Source organism: Phocoena phocoena, chromosome 12 (assembly GCF_963924675.1).
Source record: "Phocoena phocoena chromosome 12, mPhoPho1.1, whole genome shotgun sequence".
In the NCBI taxonomy this organism is placed as follows: Eukaryota; Metazoa; Chordata; class Mammalia; order Artiodactyla; family Phocoenidae; genus Phocoena; species Phocoena phocoena.
In genome coordinates, this window is record NC_089230.1 from 80,757,984 (window position 1) to 80,777,799 (window position 19,816).

Consider the following 19,816-nt stretch of genomic DNA (forward strand, 5'->3'; position numbering starts at 1 on the left):
TTAACATAGTGGGCACTTTAAAAGAGAAATGCTTAAAGGAATTCTGTTGTTTATCAGAAAGCATTTATTGAAGGGTTTGTTTGGAACTGAGAGGCAGTAAGTTGATAACCCACACATCACCTCAAAGTTCATACTCTCCAGCCACACTGGTTGTTGTTTGAACAACTAGGCATAGTCCCACTTTAGGTCCTTTGCATTAACTTTTCCTTCTTCTGGAACACTCTTCCCCTGGGTATCCCCTCCTTTAAATCTTTGCTCAAATGTCATTCTCTCACTATTTTAGTATTGTACCATTCCTCACTCCTGCTTATTCCTGCACTATTTTTTCCTTTTTCAATATAGCTCATCCTTTTTTACTATATGGGATAATTATGTTTATTGTCTGTTTCTCCCTGCCAGAATGCAAGCTCCAGAAAGACAAGGATCTTTGTTTATCAATAAATCCCAAGAGCCTAGAACTGAGCTTGGCACATAGTATTTGTGCCAAATATTTGTTGAGTGACTAAGTGAATTACTGAGACAAACATGAGATATAAAGGGGAAGATAAAAAAAAAAAAAAAAAAGGGGAAGATATAAAATCATCTAGTTAAAATATATACCCACATCTCTTGTTTTTCCCTACTAGATAAAATCCAAACTCGTTATCAAGATTCAACTAAAAAGTCATTCCTTCTATAATTTGGACACTGATTGCTGCTGCAAGATTGAGCAAGAAACAGGTTTTCCTCCTTTGACGGGTCAGCAGAAGAGGTATTTGATTCTGGTCTGGTTGATTGCTGCCTGCGTGTTTTCGGTTAAGCTAACACCAGTGCACTTTAGAAGACTTTGGAAACAGCTGGAAGTCAGCATTAAGCCAGCTATAGAGGCATTTACGGGATTCTATGACAAGCATGGAGCCCTTGGAGAACAAAAATAGACCCATAGAGCAGAGGTCTTCCGTCTGGAGCAGGCATAGTCCTGCACATCCTGGAAGACAGCCCAAGTACACCTGCAGTTTTAAGGAAACGGCTTTCCACATTTCAACTTACATTTCCCTGAAACTGGTCTGCTCGACAACAAGTCTGAATACACAATAGTCCTCCTTCCATTTTACAAAAGAAAAACATCTCTTACGGCACAGTTCAAAGAGAAGGTCATAGCAAAATACTGGTTTCAAAGAAAACTTTTGAAAAAGTAATCAAGGCATTTTTGTCCATTGACAGATGAATGGAAAACAAAATGTGGTACATACGTACAATGAAATTATTCAGCCTTAAAAGGGAAGGCTGACACCTGCTCCAACATAAATAAACCTTGAGGACTTTATATTAAGTGAATAAGCCCATCACAAAAGGACAAATACTGTATGACTCCACTTACATGAGGTACCCAGAGTGTCAAATTCAGAGACAGAAAATAGAACGGCTCTTACCAGAAGCCGGAGAGAGCAGGGGGAATGGGGTGTTATGATTTAGTGGGTAGAGTTTCTGTTTTTCAAGATGAAGAGTTCTGAGATGGATAGTGGAGATGGTTTCATACAGAACTACTGTACACTTAAACATGGTTAGGATGGTTAAAAAGAAAAGTACCAGGCACGTTTAACCTAGGGGCTTCCTGTCAAATACGTATTTCTGTAAACGATTTGGCTTTATTTAGCGATACTTGAAAGCCTGTATTGAGATACTCTTGAATCACAACGCCAAAGCAGTATGGATTATTTAAAATGCAAGTGCCATTTTTTTTGATGGGCTTTTGAGAACCAGTGGCTAAAACTCACCAATAGGAACTTCACAGTTTAAGATTGTGCGTGCTTTTACAAAATCAAATAATATGAAATATTTATTCCAATTACAGTCAATCCACATCTCATTCCATCTAGTAAAAATTTTATTTTCTTTTTCCCTTTAATAAAAAAAATGCTTTATTTAAACTTACACTGAAAAAGTTTCTCTGTCAACTTCAATGTGCGAGAAGGTGTTATAGTTTCCCCCCAATTTTGTAGGCGCTACGCCGGCAAATGCGTCTGGCTTTCAAAGCTCGCGAAGGTGTTGTGCGCTGCCCTGGGTTCGGTTTTGCGCTGTTCCCAAGCCGCCGGCACCACTCCACGCGAAGGCGAGAAAGTGGGCGACTGCGGGAGCGCCGTGGGCCCGCCCCTCCGCGGCGGGGGCGTGGCTCCCCGTGGCCACCTGGCTCTGGGCTCTTCTTCCGCGCAGCGTCTGCTGAGTTCCCGCCAGATGTTGAAGTTTCACTTCCAATCGCCACTGCTGGCTCCTCCTCCCAAGGCCTTTTCCCGAAGCCGAGTCTTCTCCCTCTGGGGAGCCGAGAGCGCCAGCCATGGCCCCGCGGCGCGGAAAGGCGACGGGAGCAGCTTCGGAGGCGGAAGCCGCCGCCCCCAGGGTCTCGGCGCCGCGTGTGAAGGGCGTCCCGACCGAGCCTAGAGAGTCCCCGGCCGTCCCTGAGGCCGCCCGGCCCAGCGCGCGGAGGTGCGGCCCCGCCAGGCCGTCGGGATCCCGGAGGGAGAAGAGCGGCCCGGACCCCCAGGAGAAGCGGCAGGTACGCGCGCGGGCTGCCCGCGCCGAGGACCGGGTGGAGGGTCCGCCTGCTCGGACCGAAGGGGTGATGCCTCCCGCGGCCCCAGGGCCGCCCCTTCCCAGGCGTGCATCTCGCCGCGAGGGCACCGCGCGCTCCGCTCGGGAGCGGAGACCCCAGCCCGGGCCCACGGAGGTCCCCGAACCGCTGGTCCCAGTCCCCAGTCTCGGGCGCGGGAAGGAGGCGCCCGGCTCCTGGAAGCCCCGGGCGGTACTGGAGAAGTTGAGGCTGAGCCGCCAGGAAATCTCTGAGGCGGCGGAGGTGGTGAACAGACTCACAGACCACCTTCTGCGGAGACTGCAGAGCTGTGAGTCCGAGTTCAAAGGCGTCGCGCAGCTGCGCACCGGGAGCTACTACGAGCGCGTGAAGGTGAGCTGCGCCGCGCCTCCGCTGCAGTTCCCGCGTACTCCTGCAGTTCCTGCATACCCACCTCCTACGCGCCCCTCACTTCCCTTCGGAAGTAACTCAGACTCGTGTTCTTTTGTGGCTTGTGACATAGCTGTTTTGTTTCGGCTTCCCATCTAGATTGCAGGCTCCATTGTCACAGAACGTTTTGCACAACTTTGAACCCTTATACGGCTGCTCATTTTATTGCTATGGACTCGGTGATATTTGTTTATTGCAGAAAGATGGTGTATGTATCGGTCTTTGGATCTTAAAACTCTTTTAGCACTGAAGACCACTCATATAATTCCATCTAAAGCTTCTTGAAAGCCAAGTGAGCAAAACCTGCATCAGACTAATCTGCCTGGAGCATGATTCTTACGACATAAATGTCGATCAGTTCTATTATGTGGAGGGTCCAAAGGGAAGAGAAAGTTATTAGTTAGAACTAGAGAACGAGAAGACAGAGAACAGTCTCCTATCAGAACCACTCTCCTTTTTATTTATTTTTTAAAACTTTTTATTTCGTTTTGGAGTATAGTTGATTAACAATGTTGTGTTAGTTTCGGGAGTACAGAAAAGTGATTCCGTTATACATATACATGTATCTATTCTTTTTCAAATTCTTTTCCTGTTTAGGTTGTTACTTTATTTTGAGCAGAGTTCCCTGTGCTATACAGTAGGTCCTTGTTGGTTATCCACTTTAAATATAGCAGTACCCCTCTCCTTTTGAAAATCAAGCTGATGGAAGGAAATTCAGTGAAATTTGTTTTATCTAAAACATGTATCGCTTTTAAAAAACTGATTATAAAAGGTATATACGTGTTCATTGTAGAGTTGACTCACTGCCTGCCCTCAGTAGGTTCCCACAGCACAACAGTACCCCTGCTCCATACCTCTTTCCTCAGCCTCTCCTGTATTTGCCCCTGTTCCGTGTTGATGTCCCTGGAAATTTCAGAAAAGCAAATAGCAGAACAGTATTATTCCTGTTTGTTTTATTCACCGTTATTTTGGTGTATTTTCTTCTGTTATGCATACACTTAAATTTCAAAGTTGGATTCCAAACTTTATAATTGGTAAAGGGATAGACAAAAGACACTTCTCATTAACTCTTTTATTTGGATTCATATTGACGCATTTCCATTCATGTATTTTATTGTAATATTATCAAATTCTAGGTGAAAATCTGGAAGTTTTCTTGTAGAAATTCCCTGTGGGATTTCCAGTTTATAATGTTCTTTTTGTCCATCCCCAGCAGCTCACCCCCGCCTCCCTCTAAGCCACCATCATCTTTCACCTGAATTTTGCCTTTCCAATCTCCTTATTTGCCTTCTTATAATATCTCCACAGAGGCCAGAGTAAATTTTTAGAAATACAAAGCTAAAACCTGGCTTCTCAATGAACATGACGGAATAAAATCTGAACTCCTTTCCAGGATCTACAGGTCCTTGCAGAATCTGGGCCCCGGCCTCCGCTTCAACTTCATTTCATGTCACTCTTCCCCTTGTCCACATGGACTGATTTTTGTTCCTTGAGCTAAAATTTTAAAAGACTTGACAATTCCAAGTTTGGAGGAGATGTGGAGCAACTGAAACTCCCTTGCATTGATGCTGGGAAGATAAATTGGTACTACGTCTTGAAAACTGACATTTTTTTCTAAAGTTCAAGATTTGCCTGTCCTGTGGTCCAACAGCCCCACTCCTGGGCACATATATAATAGCAACGGGTGCTCATGGCCGCCCAAAGGCATATGTAAGAATGCTCAGAACAACTTTGTAACAGTTAAACTCAGAACTGTCAGTAGTAGTTAAAAACTGGAAACAACCCAAATACTCAACAACAGAATAAGTAAATCTATTTTGGTATATTCCATTAATTTAGTGGAATACTACACAGAATGAAAAAGAACAAACTACCACTATAGACAGAACGATATAGATGAATCTCACAGTGTTAAATGAAAGAAGTCAGGTATAAAGGGTACCTACTATATGATTCAGTTTATATGATGTTCCCAAACAGGCAAACCTAACCTATGGTATTAGAAGTCGGAGTTCTGGCTGCTCTTGGTGGAGGGTTTCTGGTCAGGAGTGGGAATGCTGCTGGGGATGGGAAAAGGGCAATTTAGGGTGCCCTCAAGGCTCACTGTCCTTACTGGGATTCAACCATTTGTCTTTTCTTTTTTTTTTTTTTTTTTTGCAGTACGCGGGCCTCTCACTGTTGTGGCCTCTCCCGTTGCGGAGCACAGCCTCCCGGACGCGCAGGCTCAGCGGCCATGGCTCATGGGCCCAGCCGCTCCGCGGCATGTGGGATCTTCCCGGACCGGGGCACGAACCCGTGTCCCCTGCATCGGCAGGCGGACTCTCAACCACTGCGCCACCAGGGAAGCCCTCGACCATTTTTCTTGAATAAATCCTCCTTGGATTGTTGCAAGCCTTTGGTTAATTTACAGAGACCTGAAAAAGTTGAATTTGACCTTTTCTGCCCATGTTCTTGTTACTTTTATGGAAAAGTGGATTTTCAGAGGCTTCTACTTCATTCCCACTGATGGCACTTCACGTGTTTGTTTCACCCCCATAGTATGTCCTAGTCAGCTTGGGCTGCCATAATAAAATATCATAGACTGAGTGGCTTAAACAACAGACATTTATTTTCTCATGGTTCTGGAGGCTGGAAGTCCATGATCAGGGTGCCAGAACGGTTAGGTTCTGGTGAGGGCTGTCGTCCTGGTTTGCAGATAGCAGCCTTCTCCCTGTGTCCTCGCTGTGTTTCTCAGAGCATGTGTGCAGAGACACAGCAACCGATCTCACTTCATCTAAGTCCACCAGTCCTATCAGCTAGGACCCTACCCTCATGATCTCATTTAACCTTCATTATTTCCTAAAAGCCCTGTCTCCAAGTACAGTTACATTGGGGGTTAGGACTTCAATATATGAATTTTGAGAGGACACGGTTCAATGCACAGCATGGTACATCTCAGTTTGGACTAGCCACGTTCACATGGTCAAAAGGGCTTCCCCGGTGGCGCAGTGGTTAAGAATCCGCCTGCCAATGCAGGGGACACGGGTTCGAGCCCTGGTCTGGGAAGATCCCACATGCCACGGAGCAACTAAACCCGCGCGCCACAACTACTGAGCCTGCGCTCTAGAGCCCGAGAGCCACAACTACTGAAGCCTGCGGGCCTAGAGCCTGTGCTCCACAACAAGAGAAGCCACCACAATGAGAAGCCCGCGTACCACAATGAAGAATAGCCCCCGCTCGCTGCAACTAGAGAAAGCCCGCGTGCAGCAACAAAGACCCAACACAGCCAAAATTAATAAATAAATAAAATAATTAAAAAAAAAAAGACATAGGGCCACCAGATAACTGTGTTGAATAGTACGGTCCAATAGCTGTACTTGAAGCCTACGCCTAATAAGTAAAGACTTGTGCATTTTTAATATAGGAAAATAATCAGTTATTATAACTGCTGTAATTATTATTGTGGTGATGAAGAAGATTCTTGGAAGTTCTTGTTTATTTATTTATTTATTTTTGGCCACGCTGCACGGCTCGTGGGATCTTAGCTCCCTGACCAGGGATGGAACCCATGCCCTTGGCAGTGAAAGCATGGAGTCCTAACCACTGGACCGCCAGGGAATTCCCTGAAGCTCTTAAAATGCTGTGTTTCAAAGACATTAATGTAGTTAGTGTATGACTTGGAGCTCATACTCATTTGGCTGACTGTTAGCTGTAAGGAGAGGGCCCTTGCTCAACTAGCCAGGAGGTAACTACACATATTTTTGAGACCAGTGACAGGGGGCTGGCTCAGTGTGTAGCTTTGTAACTTAAAAGGTAGCACTTTAAATTTCTTTAATTTTATCAATCTTTAATCTCAGGAAAAGACTGGTACAGATTTTTAAAGCTTGCATATTATTTTTAATTGTTTTTAAGAAAATGCGTATAGAACCTACAAACCGAAGCCAATACTCTTCACCTAGCTCCCCTAGTCTCACTCCCAGAGGGTATAAATATTAGAAATCTTGCTTTTCATGGTAGGATTTTAAGTGGAAATTTTAAGAAAAAAAATTTTAGTTGGTTGGAAAATATTCACAAGCAAACACATCGGTGCTATTTTTACTGTTTCTTAGATTTCTGCTCCTGATGAATTTGACGTTATGTTCAAACTGGAGGTCCCCCGAATTCAGCTAGAAGAATATTACAACAGTGGTGCTCATTACTTTGTGAAGTTCAAAAGAAATCCCAAAGGAAATCCTCTGGGTCAGTTTTTAGAAGGGGAAATATTATCAGCTTCTAAGATGCTGTCCAAGTTTAGGAAAATCATTAAGGAAGAAATTAAAAATATTGAAGGTAAGATCTTTGACTTTTGATTCTTAAAGATCTAATCATGTCTACTAATTGCCTCTCCTGATCTTTCTTGATCTCCCTGCAGCAGACTGTTGACTACTACCTCCTAGAAACAACTCTTTGCTCTTGATTTTAGTCTACTATATTTTCTTGGTATTCTTCCTAAATGTTGATTGACTCTATTTTGTTTGTTTTTTTGGTTTTTTTTTTTTTTTTTTTTTTTTGCAATGCATGCTTTGAAGGGAGTGAACTGGGAGAAGTGGTAGCAGTTGGGGGCACGAACCCGTGTCCCCCGCATCGGCAGGCGGACTCTCAACCACTGCGCCACCAGGGAAGCCCTAACTCTGCACTCTTTGATGAACATCTTCCCACTTCTCCCACCTCCCCGCCCCTGGTAACCTCCATTCTACAGTCTGCTTCTCTGTGTTTGACTTTCTTAGCTTCTCCATATAAATGAGGTCATGCACTTTGCATGAACCTCCAGGTTCATCCATATTGTCACAAATGGCAGGATTTCCTTCCTTGTTAAGGCTGAATAATATTCCATTGTCTATATATGCCACAACCTCTTTACCCATTCATTCATCGGAGGACACCTAGGTTGTCTCAAGCATCTTGGCTGTTGTGAATAATGCTGCAGTGAGCAGTGCTTGCTCCCTGGGTCCTGGTGCTCACTGCCTCTCTGTATGACACGCCTCCACCCTCCGGGCTGGGCTGTTGCTGTTTCGTTTTTTTCAATTTGGCCGTGCCACACAGCTTGCAGGTTCTTAGTTTCCCGACGAGGGCTTGAACCCGTGCCCTCGGCAGCAAAAGCATGGAGTCCTAACCACTGGACCGCCAGGGAATTCCCGCTGAGGTCTTCTGAATCACCTCTCTCCTCCCTGCTGCTCATCTGGCCTCTTATGTAGGCTTCCCTCCAAACCACCATACACAAATTTAAATGAAAATTTAATCACAGCACTCCCAAACCCCAAAGTCTTTGGGGGCTACTCGTTTTATACACCAGACAGAATCTTGATAATATACCCCATAATGGGTATCATCAATAGATACTGGCTCAATGAGTAAAACACTGCCTTGTGGGGTCATTTTCTTCGTTAGAACTAATTTTCATCTTACACTTAGTACTTATGGATCTCCAATTATAGCTATGTTATTTTCCCTGTGTTTTTAGAGAAAAGTGGATTGATAAGCCCTTTCTTCTTTATTAATATGTTTAAACAGATACAGACGTCATGGTGGAGAGGAAGAGAAGAGGGAGCCCTGCAGTAACACTTCTGGTTAGAAAACCTAAAGAAATATCTGTCGATATAATCCTGGCTTTGGAATCCAAAAGCAGCTGGCCTGCTAGCACCAAGGGAGGCCTGCCCATCAGTAACTGGCTTGGAGCAAAAGTTAGGAACAATTTAAGACGACAGCCATTTTACCTGGTACCCAAGCATGCAAAGGAAGGAAGTGGTTTTCAAGGTATCTTGACTATGAAGGTTAACTTAAAAGACGTCCATATAAAGGAGTCGTTAATCGTACATACTAGGGCAGTGAAAGATCAACTCGTGCTATTGGCATTTCAAGAGCCATTAGGCTAAATAGGCTACAAGATGGGAGTTTAGTGATAGATGGAATTGAAAAGGGCATAATTGCAATAGTAATATCAAGTACTCAGCTTTAAAATGTCTACTAGCCCATGTTTGAATGTTGTTTTTGTTTGTTTTTTGTTTTTTTTGTTTTTTGCGGCACGCGGGCCTCTCACTGCTGTGGCCTCTCCCATTGCGGAGCACAGGCTCCGGACGCGCAGGCCCAGCGGCCATGGCCCACGGGCCCAGCCGCTCCACGGCACGTGGGATTCTCCCGGACCGGGGCACGAACCCGTGTCCCCTGCATCGGCAGGCGGACTCCCAACCACTGCGCCACCAGGGAAGCCCTGTTTGTTTGTTTTTAATAAAGAAAAGCAAGTACTGGCCTTGGAGTCAGACTGCCCTGGATCTGAATCCTGAAGCTTCTTCCCTTACTCGCTGTGTGATCTGGGGCTAGTTATCGAGCCCTGCTAAACCTGTTTGCTCATCTGTATATGTTTTTATTACACTAAAAAATATACAAATGCCTTCAAACTTGTAATCATCCATAGTTTACTTTGTCTAACATAGGAGATTGAATGTCAACTAAGTACAAGTATCGTTACACATAAAGTAAACCTAGAAGGTATGTCTTCGCATTGAAGTTCATTTTCAGAATGATACTTTATGAGCATGGCAGGGACTGTATACACATTTCATCATATTTCTCAATACCTCATGTCAAAGCATAGATACAATAAGTGCTAAAATACAAAAAATATCAATAAAACTACAATATTCCCAGATATCTAAACTATCTGCCCAGCATTTTAAATTTATTTAAATATTTTAAAAAGTTATTCATCAATTTCAATGTTGACATTCCAATCAATGAACATGCAAAGCTTTATTTAAAAATAATAATTCATACACTGTTGATGGGCGTGTAATACGGTACGATCCCTTTGAGAAAAGGTCTGGCAGTTTCTTAAAAGGTTAAACATATATCTTCCCTAATCCAGCATTAAGTCCATAACACATTTATATAAGAATATATGTACTAGCCCAAATCTGGAAAGAGCCCAGAAGTCCATCAAAAGATAATGGATAAACAAACTGTAGTACATTCGTAAAATGGAATACTACTCAACAACAAAAAACAATGAACCACTGATAAGAGGATGGATGAATACTAAAAACATTAAGACAGGTGAAAGAAAACAGAAACAAAGGGTCCATACTGTATGATCTCAATTATAGTAAGTTCTAGAACAAGCAGAATTTTATCTATGGTTTTTTTAAAAAATTAGAGCAGAGGTTGCCTGAGGTGCTGGGGATTGATTAGGAAGGGACAGGAGAGAACTTTCTGGGGTGATGATAACTTTTTTTTTTTTTTTTGATGATAACTTTTTGATGGGGGTTTAGAAAGATCCCACATGCCGCAACTAAAAATCCTGCTTGCCTCAAGGAAGATGCCGCACGAGGCAACAAAGAACACATGTGTGGCAGCAAAGAACCCACGTGCCATAACTAAGACCCAACACAACCAAATAAATAAATTAAAGAAAACGAAAAACAAATGACACAGGTGTAGTCATTTGTCAAAACTCATCAAATGCTACATTTAAGATGTGTGCATTTCACTGTTTGCAAATCTTACCTAAAAAATCACACACGCAAATAAATATTGAACTCCAGTTCATAATATTCATGCTGAAGTGTTTATGGGTAAAGTATTCTAATTAGTTCCAAAACTTGTTTTTTTAATTTTTTAAACAAATATTTATTTATTTATTTGGCTGCGTCAGGTCTTCACAGAATCTTTGTTGTGGCATGCAGGATCTTTGGCTGTGGTGCACAGGCTCCAGAGCACACGGGCTCAGTAGTTGTGGTGTGTGGGCTTTGTTGCCTGGCGGCATGTGGGATCTTAATTCCCCGACCAGGGATCGAACCCGCATCTGCTGCATTGGAAGGTGGATTCTTAACCACTGGACCACCAGGGAAGTCCCCATCCACAAACTGTTTTAAAATAACAGTTTTCTTAAAAAAAAAAGAATTTATGGATGGATAGATAAATATGTGATAAAGCAAGTACAGCAAAACATTAATTGTAGAATGTAGGTGGTAGGCATGTGAATGTTTACTATAAAATTCTTTCAACTTTTTCTGTATATTTTTGAAGGATTTCAACATACTAAGTTTAAACCCACTTGAAAAAATTCCTCCAGGTGGTTAAGCTACCCAACTCAGTATGCTTAAATTCATTGTTTTCATTATTGTTTCTAATTTTAGGTATTGGAACTAAATTTTAATTTAGCTTTGTTTCATAAATTTATAAAGCATTCACATGGTTCCAAAGTCAAAGCTACAGAAAAAAGTATTCCTAGGGAAACATAGCTTCCCTTTATGTTTCCTCTACACTCGTCTTTCCTTCCCTGATTGGAAGCCCTATAATTGTTTTCAGTTCACCTTTCATTTTTAAAAAGTACAAGTAAATACATATATATATATATGTATATATATTCATATGCAACACGCCCTCTTTAAAAAGTACTTTTCTATTTTCACTTAATAAGATATCTAGGTTATCACTCCATAGCTCTGTGTAGAGATAGCACTCGTTCCTTTTTTTAAAAAAATTCTATACTGTTTTTAAAGGTTACTTTCCATTTACAGTTACTACAAAATATTAGCTGTGCTTCCTGTGTTGTACACTACACCCCTGTAGCCTATCTTATATCCAGTAGTTTGTATCTGCCCCTCCCCCCCACTGATTACCACTCATTTGTTCTCTGTATCTGTGAGTCTTCTTTTTTGTTATCTTCACCAGTTTGTTTTATTTTTTAGATTCTTCATGTAAATTACATCATACAGTATTTGTCTTCCTCTGTCTGACTTATTTCACTTAGCATAATGCCCTCCAAGTCCATCCATGTTGCTGCAAATGGCAAAATTTCGTTCTTCTTTTATGGCTGAGTAGTATTCCACTGTATATATATACCGCATCTTCTTTATCCATTCATCTGTTGATGGACACTTAGGTTGCTTCTGTGTCTTGGCAATTGTGAATAATGCTGGTGTGAACATTGAGGTGCATGTTATCTTTTCGAATTAGTGTTTTTGTTTTTTTTGAGCACCCATTCCTTTTTATAGTCTGTTTTTACAGCTGGTCAAGGAATAGTAAATCCATATCTAATTTTGCTGGTATTGCCCAAATCACCTCCATACAGAATTCACCAATTTGCATTCCCACAGAAGTGTATGAGGGTACCCATTTCACCCTCAGCTTTAACAACAGAACTCATTAAACCCTTTGGAAGTTTTGCCAATAATCCAAAAAGAGAGAAATGATACTTCAACATAGTTGTTTAAAATAAACTTTTAATTTTAGAATAGTTTAAGATTTGCAGAAAAAGTACAAAGATGATACAGAGAGTTGCTATATACCGCATACCTATTTCCCATTATTAGCATCTTACATTAATATGACACATTTGTCATAATTAATGAACCAATATTGGTATAGTCTTGTTAACTAAAGTCCATACTTTACTCAGATTTCCTTGATTTTTACCTAATGTCCTTTTTCTGTTCCACGATCCCATCTAGGACACCACATTGCGTTTAGTTGTCACGTCTCCTTAGCCTCCTCTTGACTGACAGTTTCACAGTCTTGCCTTGTATTTGATGACCTTGACAGCTTTGAGGAGTACCAGTCAGATATTCTGTGGAACGTCCCTCGTTTGGCATGTGTCTCATGCTTTTCTTGTGGGTTAGACTGGAGTTCTGAGTTTGGTGGAGGAGGACCGCAGAGTTGAAATGCCATTCTCATCATATTACATGAAGGGTACATCGTGAGTATGACTTAGCACTGCTGGTGTGGACCTCGATCACCTGGCTGAGGGAGTGTTTGCCAGGTTTCTCCACTGTTAATATCCTCTCTTTCCCTCTTTTCATACTGTGCTATTTGGAAGGAAGTCACTGTGCACAGCTCACACTTAAGCTCACCTCTTTATTTTTTTTTAAATTATTTATTTTTATTCGTTTGTGCCAGGTCTTAGTTGTGGCTCACGGGCTCCTTAGTTGCGGCATGTGAACTTTTAGTTGCGGCATGCATGTGGGATCTAGTTCCCTGAGCAGGGATCACACCCAGGCCCCCTGCATTGGGAGTGTGGAGTCTTAACCACTGTACCACCAGGGAAGTCCCTAAGCTCACCTCTTCAAGAGCAGAGTATTTACACAAATTATTTGATATTCTGCATTGGAGATTTATCTCCTCTCCCATTTTTTTTCGGTACACGGGCCTCTCACTGTTGTGGCCTCTCCCGTTGTGGAGCACAGGCTCCAGACACGCAGGCTCAGCGGCCATGGCTCACGGGCCCAGCCGCTACGCGGCATGTGGGATCCTCCCGGACCGGTGCACGAACCCGTGTCCCCTGCATCGGCAGGCGGACTCTCAACCACTGCGCCACCAGGGAAGCCCTCTTCTCTCCCATTTATTTATTTACTAAAATCATATCAGTATGGACTCATGGGTATTTGTCTTGTATTTTGGGCTATAATTCAATACTGCTTTCATTTTGTTGCTTAAATTGTTCCAGCTTTGGCCTTGAGGAGTTCTTTCATTTGGCTCCTGTGTCCCTTTGACAAACGTCCCATAATTGTGGGTTTTGTTTTGTTTTCAGCACTAACTCACTTTCTGGTACTACAAGATGCTCCAGGCTCATCTTGTGTATTTCTTGCTTCAGTCCTAGAATCAGCCATTTCTCCAAGGCACCCTGTATCCTTTTATTGGAGAGTGTACTAGAGCCATGACCTGGGTGCTGTGTGCGCTCTTCTGGAGTAGCAGAGGAAATATATGTATGATTACTAACCGCAGCATACGCACAGCTCTATAGGTATTTCCTGTGTCACCACCTGTATCCGTTTTAAGTGGTACATGAGTTCACACTGATGTCTCGAACTGTAATCCGTTATCACGTGGATCATTCTACCTTCTCTCCTTGCTCTCTGTAACCTCTCATCCCAACAGCGAGAAACCTGGCTCCCACCATCTGCCACCCACCTACTCCGTTGTTCCTTGTTCAGTTCCAATCCACATGTATGGATGGTTCGGAACTGTAAATCCATTCCCCTGTGTGCACAGCGCATGTGTACAGTTCCTTTTGCCTTCAGTCTTACAGACCCCATTTCCCAAGTAACTTAGGTCAACACCTTTTGCCCCCATGCCGTTCAGGGAGTTTGTGTCATACATTCGTAATACAGTTAGATCCCTTTTCACAGTCTGCATTACTTCTTGACATCCCTTGACCTTCTAAGTGACCTTTTAACAGTTTGTGTATGTTAAGGTTCACTCTCTGTGCCATGAAGTTCTGTTGGTTTTGACAAATGCATTGCATCGTGTATCTACCATTACATGATACCAACAGTTTCACTTCCCTGAAAAGTCCCTGTGCTTCACTTATTCAACCCTCTGCATCCCAAACCTCTGGCAACCGCTGACCCGTTTACCATCTCTATAGTTGGCCTTTTTCAGAATGGCATAAATGGATGCTGTACATGGATTTATACAGCAGCTATGAGCACACCTATCTCTGTGCCACCTTCCCCATATATTTATTGTCTGTATATTGTGTAGGCTTTACTGTACTCTTTATTCTGTCCCCCCAAAATCTTGGTCTGTCCTTGAGCTATACCATATTGTCATATATGACTTTATAAGTCTTGATATCTGCTCTCCCACTTTGTCCTTCTTAAAGAGTGATTTAGATATTCTCGACCCTTTTATTTTCATAAAAATGCTGGTATCATCTTGTCAAGGTCTACAGAAACATTGTTTTTGGAGTTTTGATTGTGAGTGCGTTGACTCTATAGATGAATAGGGGGAGACTTGATATATCTACAATAATGAGTCTTCTAATTTATGTGCAGGTGCACATCTCCATTTATTTAGATTTCCTCTAATACTTTCCAGTGAAGTTTTTTGTGGGTTTTGTGTTGTGTTTTTTTTTGCGGTACGCGGGCCTCTCACTGTTGTGGCCTCTCCCGTTGCGGACCACAGGCTCCAGACGCGCAGGCCCAGCGGCCATGGCTCACGGGCCCAGCCGCTCCGCGGCACGTGGGATCTTCCCGGACCGGGGCACGAACCCGTGTCCCCTGCATCGGCAGGCGGACTCTCAACCAGCACGCCACCAGGGAAGCCCATCAGTGAAGTTTTTGAGTTTTCTCCACAGAAAGTTTATGTCTTCTGTTAGATTTACTCACAGGCAATTGTAACTTTTTATTATGAAAAATTTTAAACCAATAGAAAAGTAGACTGAAGAATATATTGAACTCATGCATACCTGTCACCCAGCTTCTTTTGTATTTTCTACATATACAGTTATATCATCTATCAGTAATGATGGCTTTATTTTTCCTTCTCTTACTGTGCTTGCTAGGTTAGCCAATGCATGTTGAACAGAAATAGGGATAGCACACAGCCTGCCTTCCTGATTTCAAAGAAAAAAACTTCTACATTTTACATTAAATTATCATGTTGCTGTGTTTTTTCTTTTTATAATCTACCTGTTATTAGATCAAGTTTCCATCCACATTTAACTTACTGAGAGGTGTTTTCTTTTAATGATGAATGAATGTTAAATTTTATTAGCTGTACTTTCTGCTTCTGTTGAGTTGATCATATGTTCTTCCCCTGTTCTGTTAATGTGACAGATTATATTGATTGATTTTTAAAATTATAAACCAATTTCTGATTAAAACAAGATAGTGAGAGGATGGTCAGAGCTTAAAAGAGCTATCCACGGTTAAAACTTGGGGAGAAGGGGGAGATCATTCTATTCTTACATAAACTCGCAAAAAATAGAAAAAAAGGAAATGTTCCCTGGTTCATTTTACGTGAATACCCAAACTTGCAAGGATGGTATAAAAGGATAAACAAAAAACTTCAATCAATTCAAATTATTATTGAAACAAAACGTCAACAGACTGTATTTAGCAATATATGAAAGGTAATACGTCTTACCATGGCTAAATGTATTAAGCCCTGAGTTCTCTCCCCAATTTTTTTTCTATCTTGGCACATTGTTTGCTTGTTCAAATCACTTGTTTTAATATGTAATCACGTTATTTATCTGTTCACTTCTTTTGGTCTATCTCCTCCTAGAAATTTTTCAGGATGATATTTTAATGAAGGAAATCGTTTAAATATTGTGTTGTTTATATTGTTTGTTTTTGGTAAAGTGCTTTTCTATTTTTCTTTTGGAAATTAAGAAGAAACATGGCGTCTGTCCTTCTCTCACATTGAAAAGGAAATTTTGAAAAATCACGGACAATCTAAAACATGCTGTGAAATTGATGGAGTGAAATGTTGCAGGTAACCTCCTTATTTTGTGAAATGACAGATTATCAATAGAATGCTTAGTTCTTTGTTGACTCCATAGTTTAAATCTGAAGATGATCATTGCTGGGTTGAGTCCTGGGGTCAGTGCATGGCTGGATTGACCTGGAGTATTAGAGTGTAAGAATGAAACCAAGGAAGCCAGGTCCAAGGGACTAAGGAAGAGTGTTGTTAGAAGGCAATGGTGGGACTTCCCTGGTGGTCCAGTGGTTAAGACTCTAAGCTCCCAACACAGGGGGCCCGGGTTTGATCCCTGGTCAGGGAACTAGATCCCGCATGCCACAACTAAGAGCCTGCATGCCACAACTAAAGGATCCCATACGTGGCAACGAAGATCCCGCGTGCGTGCCACGACTAAGACCCAGCACAGCCAAACAAATAAATAATAAAAATTAAAATTAAAAAAAAAAAAGAAGGCAGTGCTGGGGAGCACAGTCCTGAGCCTGGATTATATGGATGTAGATGTATGAAAGTAGGACAGAGCGAAGGGTGTGAACACTAGTCATGACTAGCTGTGACAACTGGATTTGTCTTAGTGTTCTGGTTGCTTCAAGGTAATGAATATTAATGTTGCATAATGGGAGGAGACCAAAGGACCACTCTTATTGGATGCTGGTACTTGCTTTGAGGTAGTTTGGCTGTGTTGAAGGCCAGGGACTGACCAGGTAAATTTGAAACAACACTGAGAGATGGGTAATTATTTTTCTTGGTAGCATAGACACCATAAAGAACTGAGCTTGAAAAGGAATCATTCATTTGAGTTTCTAAAGTTGTGTGGAATAAGGATCACAAAAGTTAAAACAAGAATGCCCAATGTGCAGGCACAGGAAGTTCTTTAAGGCTTCATATGCAGGCTTTGAAGCAAGCATTAAGAAAAATACATTGTTGATTAGGCTTAGTAATTTTATAAACATTAAATTTTGTCAACTGCTAAATAACTGGATGATTAATGTAAACCAAAATAAGACAAAATCATTTTATAAAAATGAAAACAAGATTTTTCTAGGTACTAAATAACTGGATGAATAATATAACTATCTGCCGGTTTCATGTAGTTGAATTAATCCTGATAGAATAAAACATTTAAGCCAGGAACGGGGAAGAGGAAAGGAAAACATAGGTTCTTGAAACTTTAAAGCATGTATTTGAAAAAATAATTAGGTTTTAGAATGACTCTGTAATTATATTATTTATATATATTGGGTTGGCCAAAAGGTTCGTTCAGTTTTTTCCGTAAGATGGCTCTGGTAGCACTTAGTTGTCTTTAACATCATTTGAAACAATTTTGTTAGATTGTATTGACAGCTGTCCTATCAATGTGCATTAAAAAAAACATCAAAATCGGTGATTTTTTGTGTATCCATTTTAATATTGAAGATGGAAGGAAAAAAGCAACATTTTTGGCATATCATGCTTTATTATTTCAAGAAAGGTAAAAACGCAACTGTGAAACGCAGAAGAAGATTTGTGCAGTGTGTGGAGAAGGTGCTGTGACTGATCGAACATGTCAGTAGTGGTTTGCGAAGTTTCATGCTGGAGATTTCTCGCTGGACAATGCTCCACGGTTGGGTAGACTAGTTGAAGTTGATAGTGATCAAATCGAGACATTAACTGAGAACAATGAACGTTATAGCACGCGGGAGATAGCCGACATGCTCAAAATATCCAAATCAAACACTGAAAATCATGTGCACCAGCTTGGTTATGTTCACTGCTTTGGTGTTTAACTTATGGGTTCCACATAAGTTCAGTGAAAAAACCTTCTTGACCATATTTCCACATGCGATTCTCTATTGAAATGTAACGAAAATGTTCCGTTTTTAAAACAAATTTGTGACGGGTGATGAAAAGTGGATACTGTACAATAATGTGGAACGGAGGAGATCGTGGGGCAAGCAAAGTGAACCACCACCAACCACACCAAAGGCTGGTCTTCATCCAAAGAAGGTGATGTTGTGTATATGGTGGGATTGGAACAGAGTCCCCCATTACGAGCTCCTTCTGGAAAACCAAACAATTCCAACAGTACAGCTCCCAATTAGACCAACTGAAAGCAGCACTGATGAAAAGCGTCCAGAATTACTCAACAGGATATGCATAATCTTCCATCGGGATAATGCAAGACCTCATATTTCTTTGATGACCAGGCGAAAACTGTTACAGCTTGGCCGGGAAGTTCTGATTCATCCGCCGTGTTCAGCAGACATTGCACCTGTGGATTTCCATTTATTTCGGTCTTTACAAAATTCTCTTAATGGAAAAAATTTCGATTCCCTGGAAGACTGTAACAGTTCTGGGACCTGGAACAGTTCTTTGCTCAAAAAGATAAAAAGTTTTGGGAAGATGGAATTACGAAGTTGCCTGAAAAATGGCAGAAGGTAGTGGAGCAAAACGGTGAATACGTTGTTCAATAAAGTTCTTGGTGAAAACGAAAAATGTGTCTTTTATTTTTCCTTAAAAACCAAAGGAACTTTTTGGCCAACCCAATATCTTTATTGTTTTTTGTATCTATATGTATTATAATATCTGTATTGTTTACTATATCTCTGTTTTTCCTGTAAGATACCTAAAGTTTTTTGTGGAATGAAACAGGTTGTAAAGAAGTAAAAATAAATGGTTTTCTTTTTTATTCAACAGGAAGGAGTGTTTAAAACTAATGAAATATCTTTTAGAACAACTGAAAAAAAAGTTTGGAAACCGAAAGGAACTGGATAAGTTCTGTTCTTATCATGTGAAAACTGCCTTCTTTCACGTCTGTACCCAGGACCCAGATGACAGTCAGTGGCACTGCAAGGATTTGGAGCTCTGCTTTGATAACTGTGTGACATACTTTCTTCAGTGCCTCAAGACAGAACAACTTGAGCATTATTTCATTCCTGAATTCAATCTCTTCTCTCGAGACCGTATTGACAAGCTAAGTAAAGAATTTCTGTCAAAGCAAATTGAATATGAAAGAAACAATGGATTTCCAGTTTTTGGTGAATTTTGAAATTATATTTTTAAAAAGAATCAAGAATTAGAGTGACTTTATAATCATTGAAATGCGTCACAGCAATGATTGACTAAAATGATTATTCAGCTCTCTTTCTCTTCATAAACTCTAATCAATATAAAAGGATGGATTATCCTAGGAAACAGATTATTCAAGGAATAAGAAGCAAAGGAGTATTTAAAATGTAAAAGCCTTACCAGAGTGGCATGAAAAGAAAGACAAAATACATATCATCTCAATTAAATTCCTCAAGCACTGACTGAACACCACCTCTCACCTAGCACAGATGTGTGGAAGGAGGCAAGGTCACTGCCTCCACGAACTGGTAGGTTTTGTTTAACATACAAATATGTTTGGAAGCCATGTCCTGTCCTATGTGTTAGGATAGGTAAGAAGGAAATGAAAAAACAGGCTCTGTGTGTCCTGGGAAATTCTTAATCTTTCATAGAAAAATAGAGGATACTTTTCTACACATGGCTAAATATAAAACATAACTTTCTTTTAAGTAATACTTTTATATGTATTTCTGAAAAGGCAATACACACATGGTACAAAACTCAAAGAAAAGGGTA

The 19,816-nt window shown here is 41.2% G+C and overlaps 1 protein-coding gene across 1 annotated transcript; it reads left to right on the top strand.

The window, feature by feature from the left end:
- Nucleotides 1–2,239: 2,239 nt before the first annotated feature.
- On the top strand, nucleotides 2,240–19,278 carry CGAS (cyclic GMP-AMP synthase). The gene is made up of 5 exons (XM_065888969.1): nucleotides 2,240–2,938; nucleotides 7,084–7,303; nucleotides 8,525–8,767; nucleotides 16,126–16,228; nucleotides 18,890–19,278. The coding sequence occupies exons 1-5, from the start codon at nucleotides 2,315–2,317 to the stop codon at nucleotides 19,239–19,241; spliced, it is 1,542 nt and encodes a 513-aa protein (XP_065745041.1). The 5' UTR covers nucleotides 2,240–2,314; the 3' UTR covers nucleotides 19,242–19,278.
- Nucleotides 19,279–19,816: the final 538 nt, after the last annotated feature.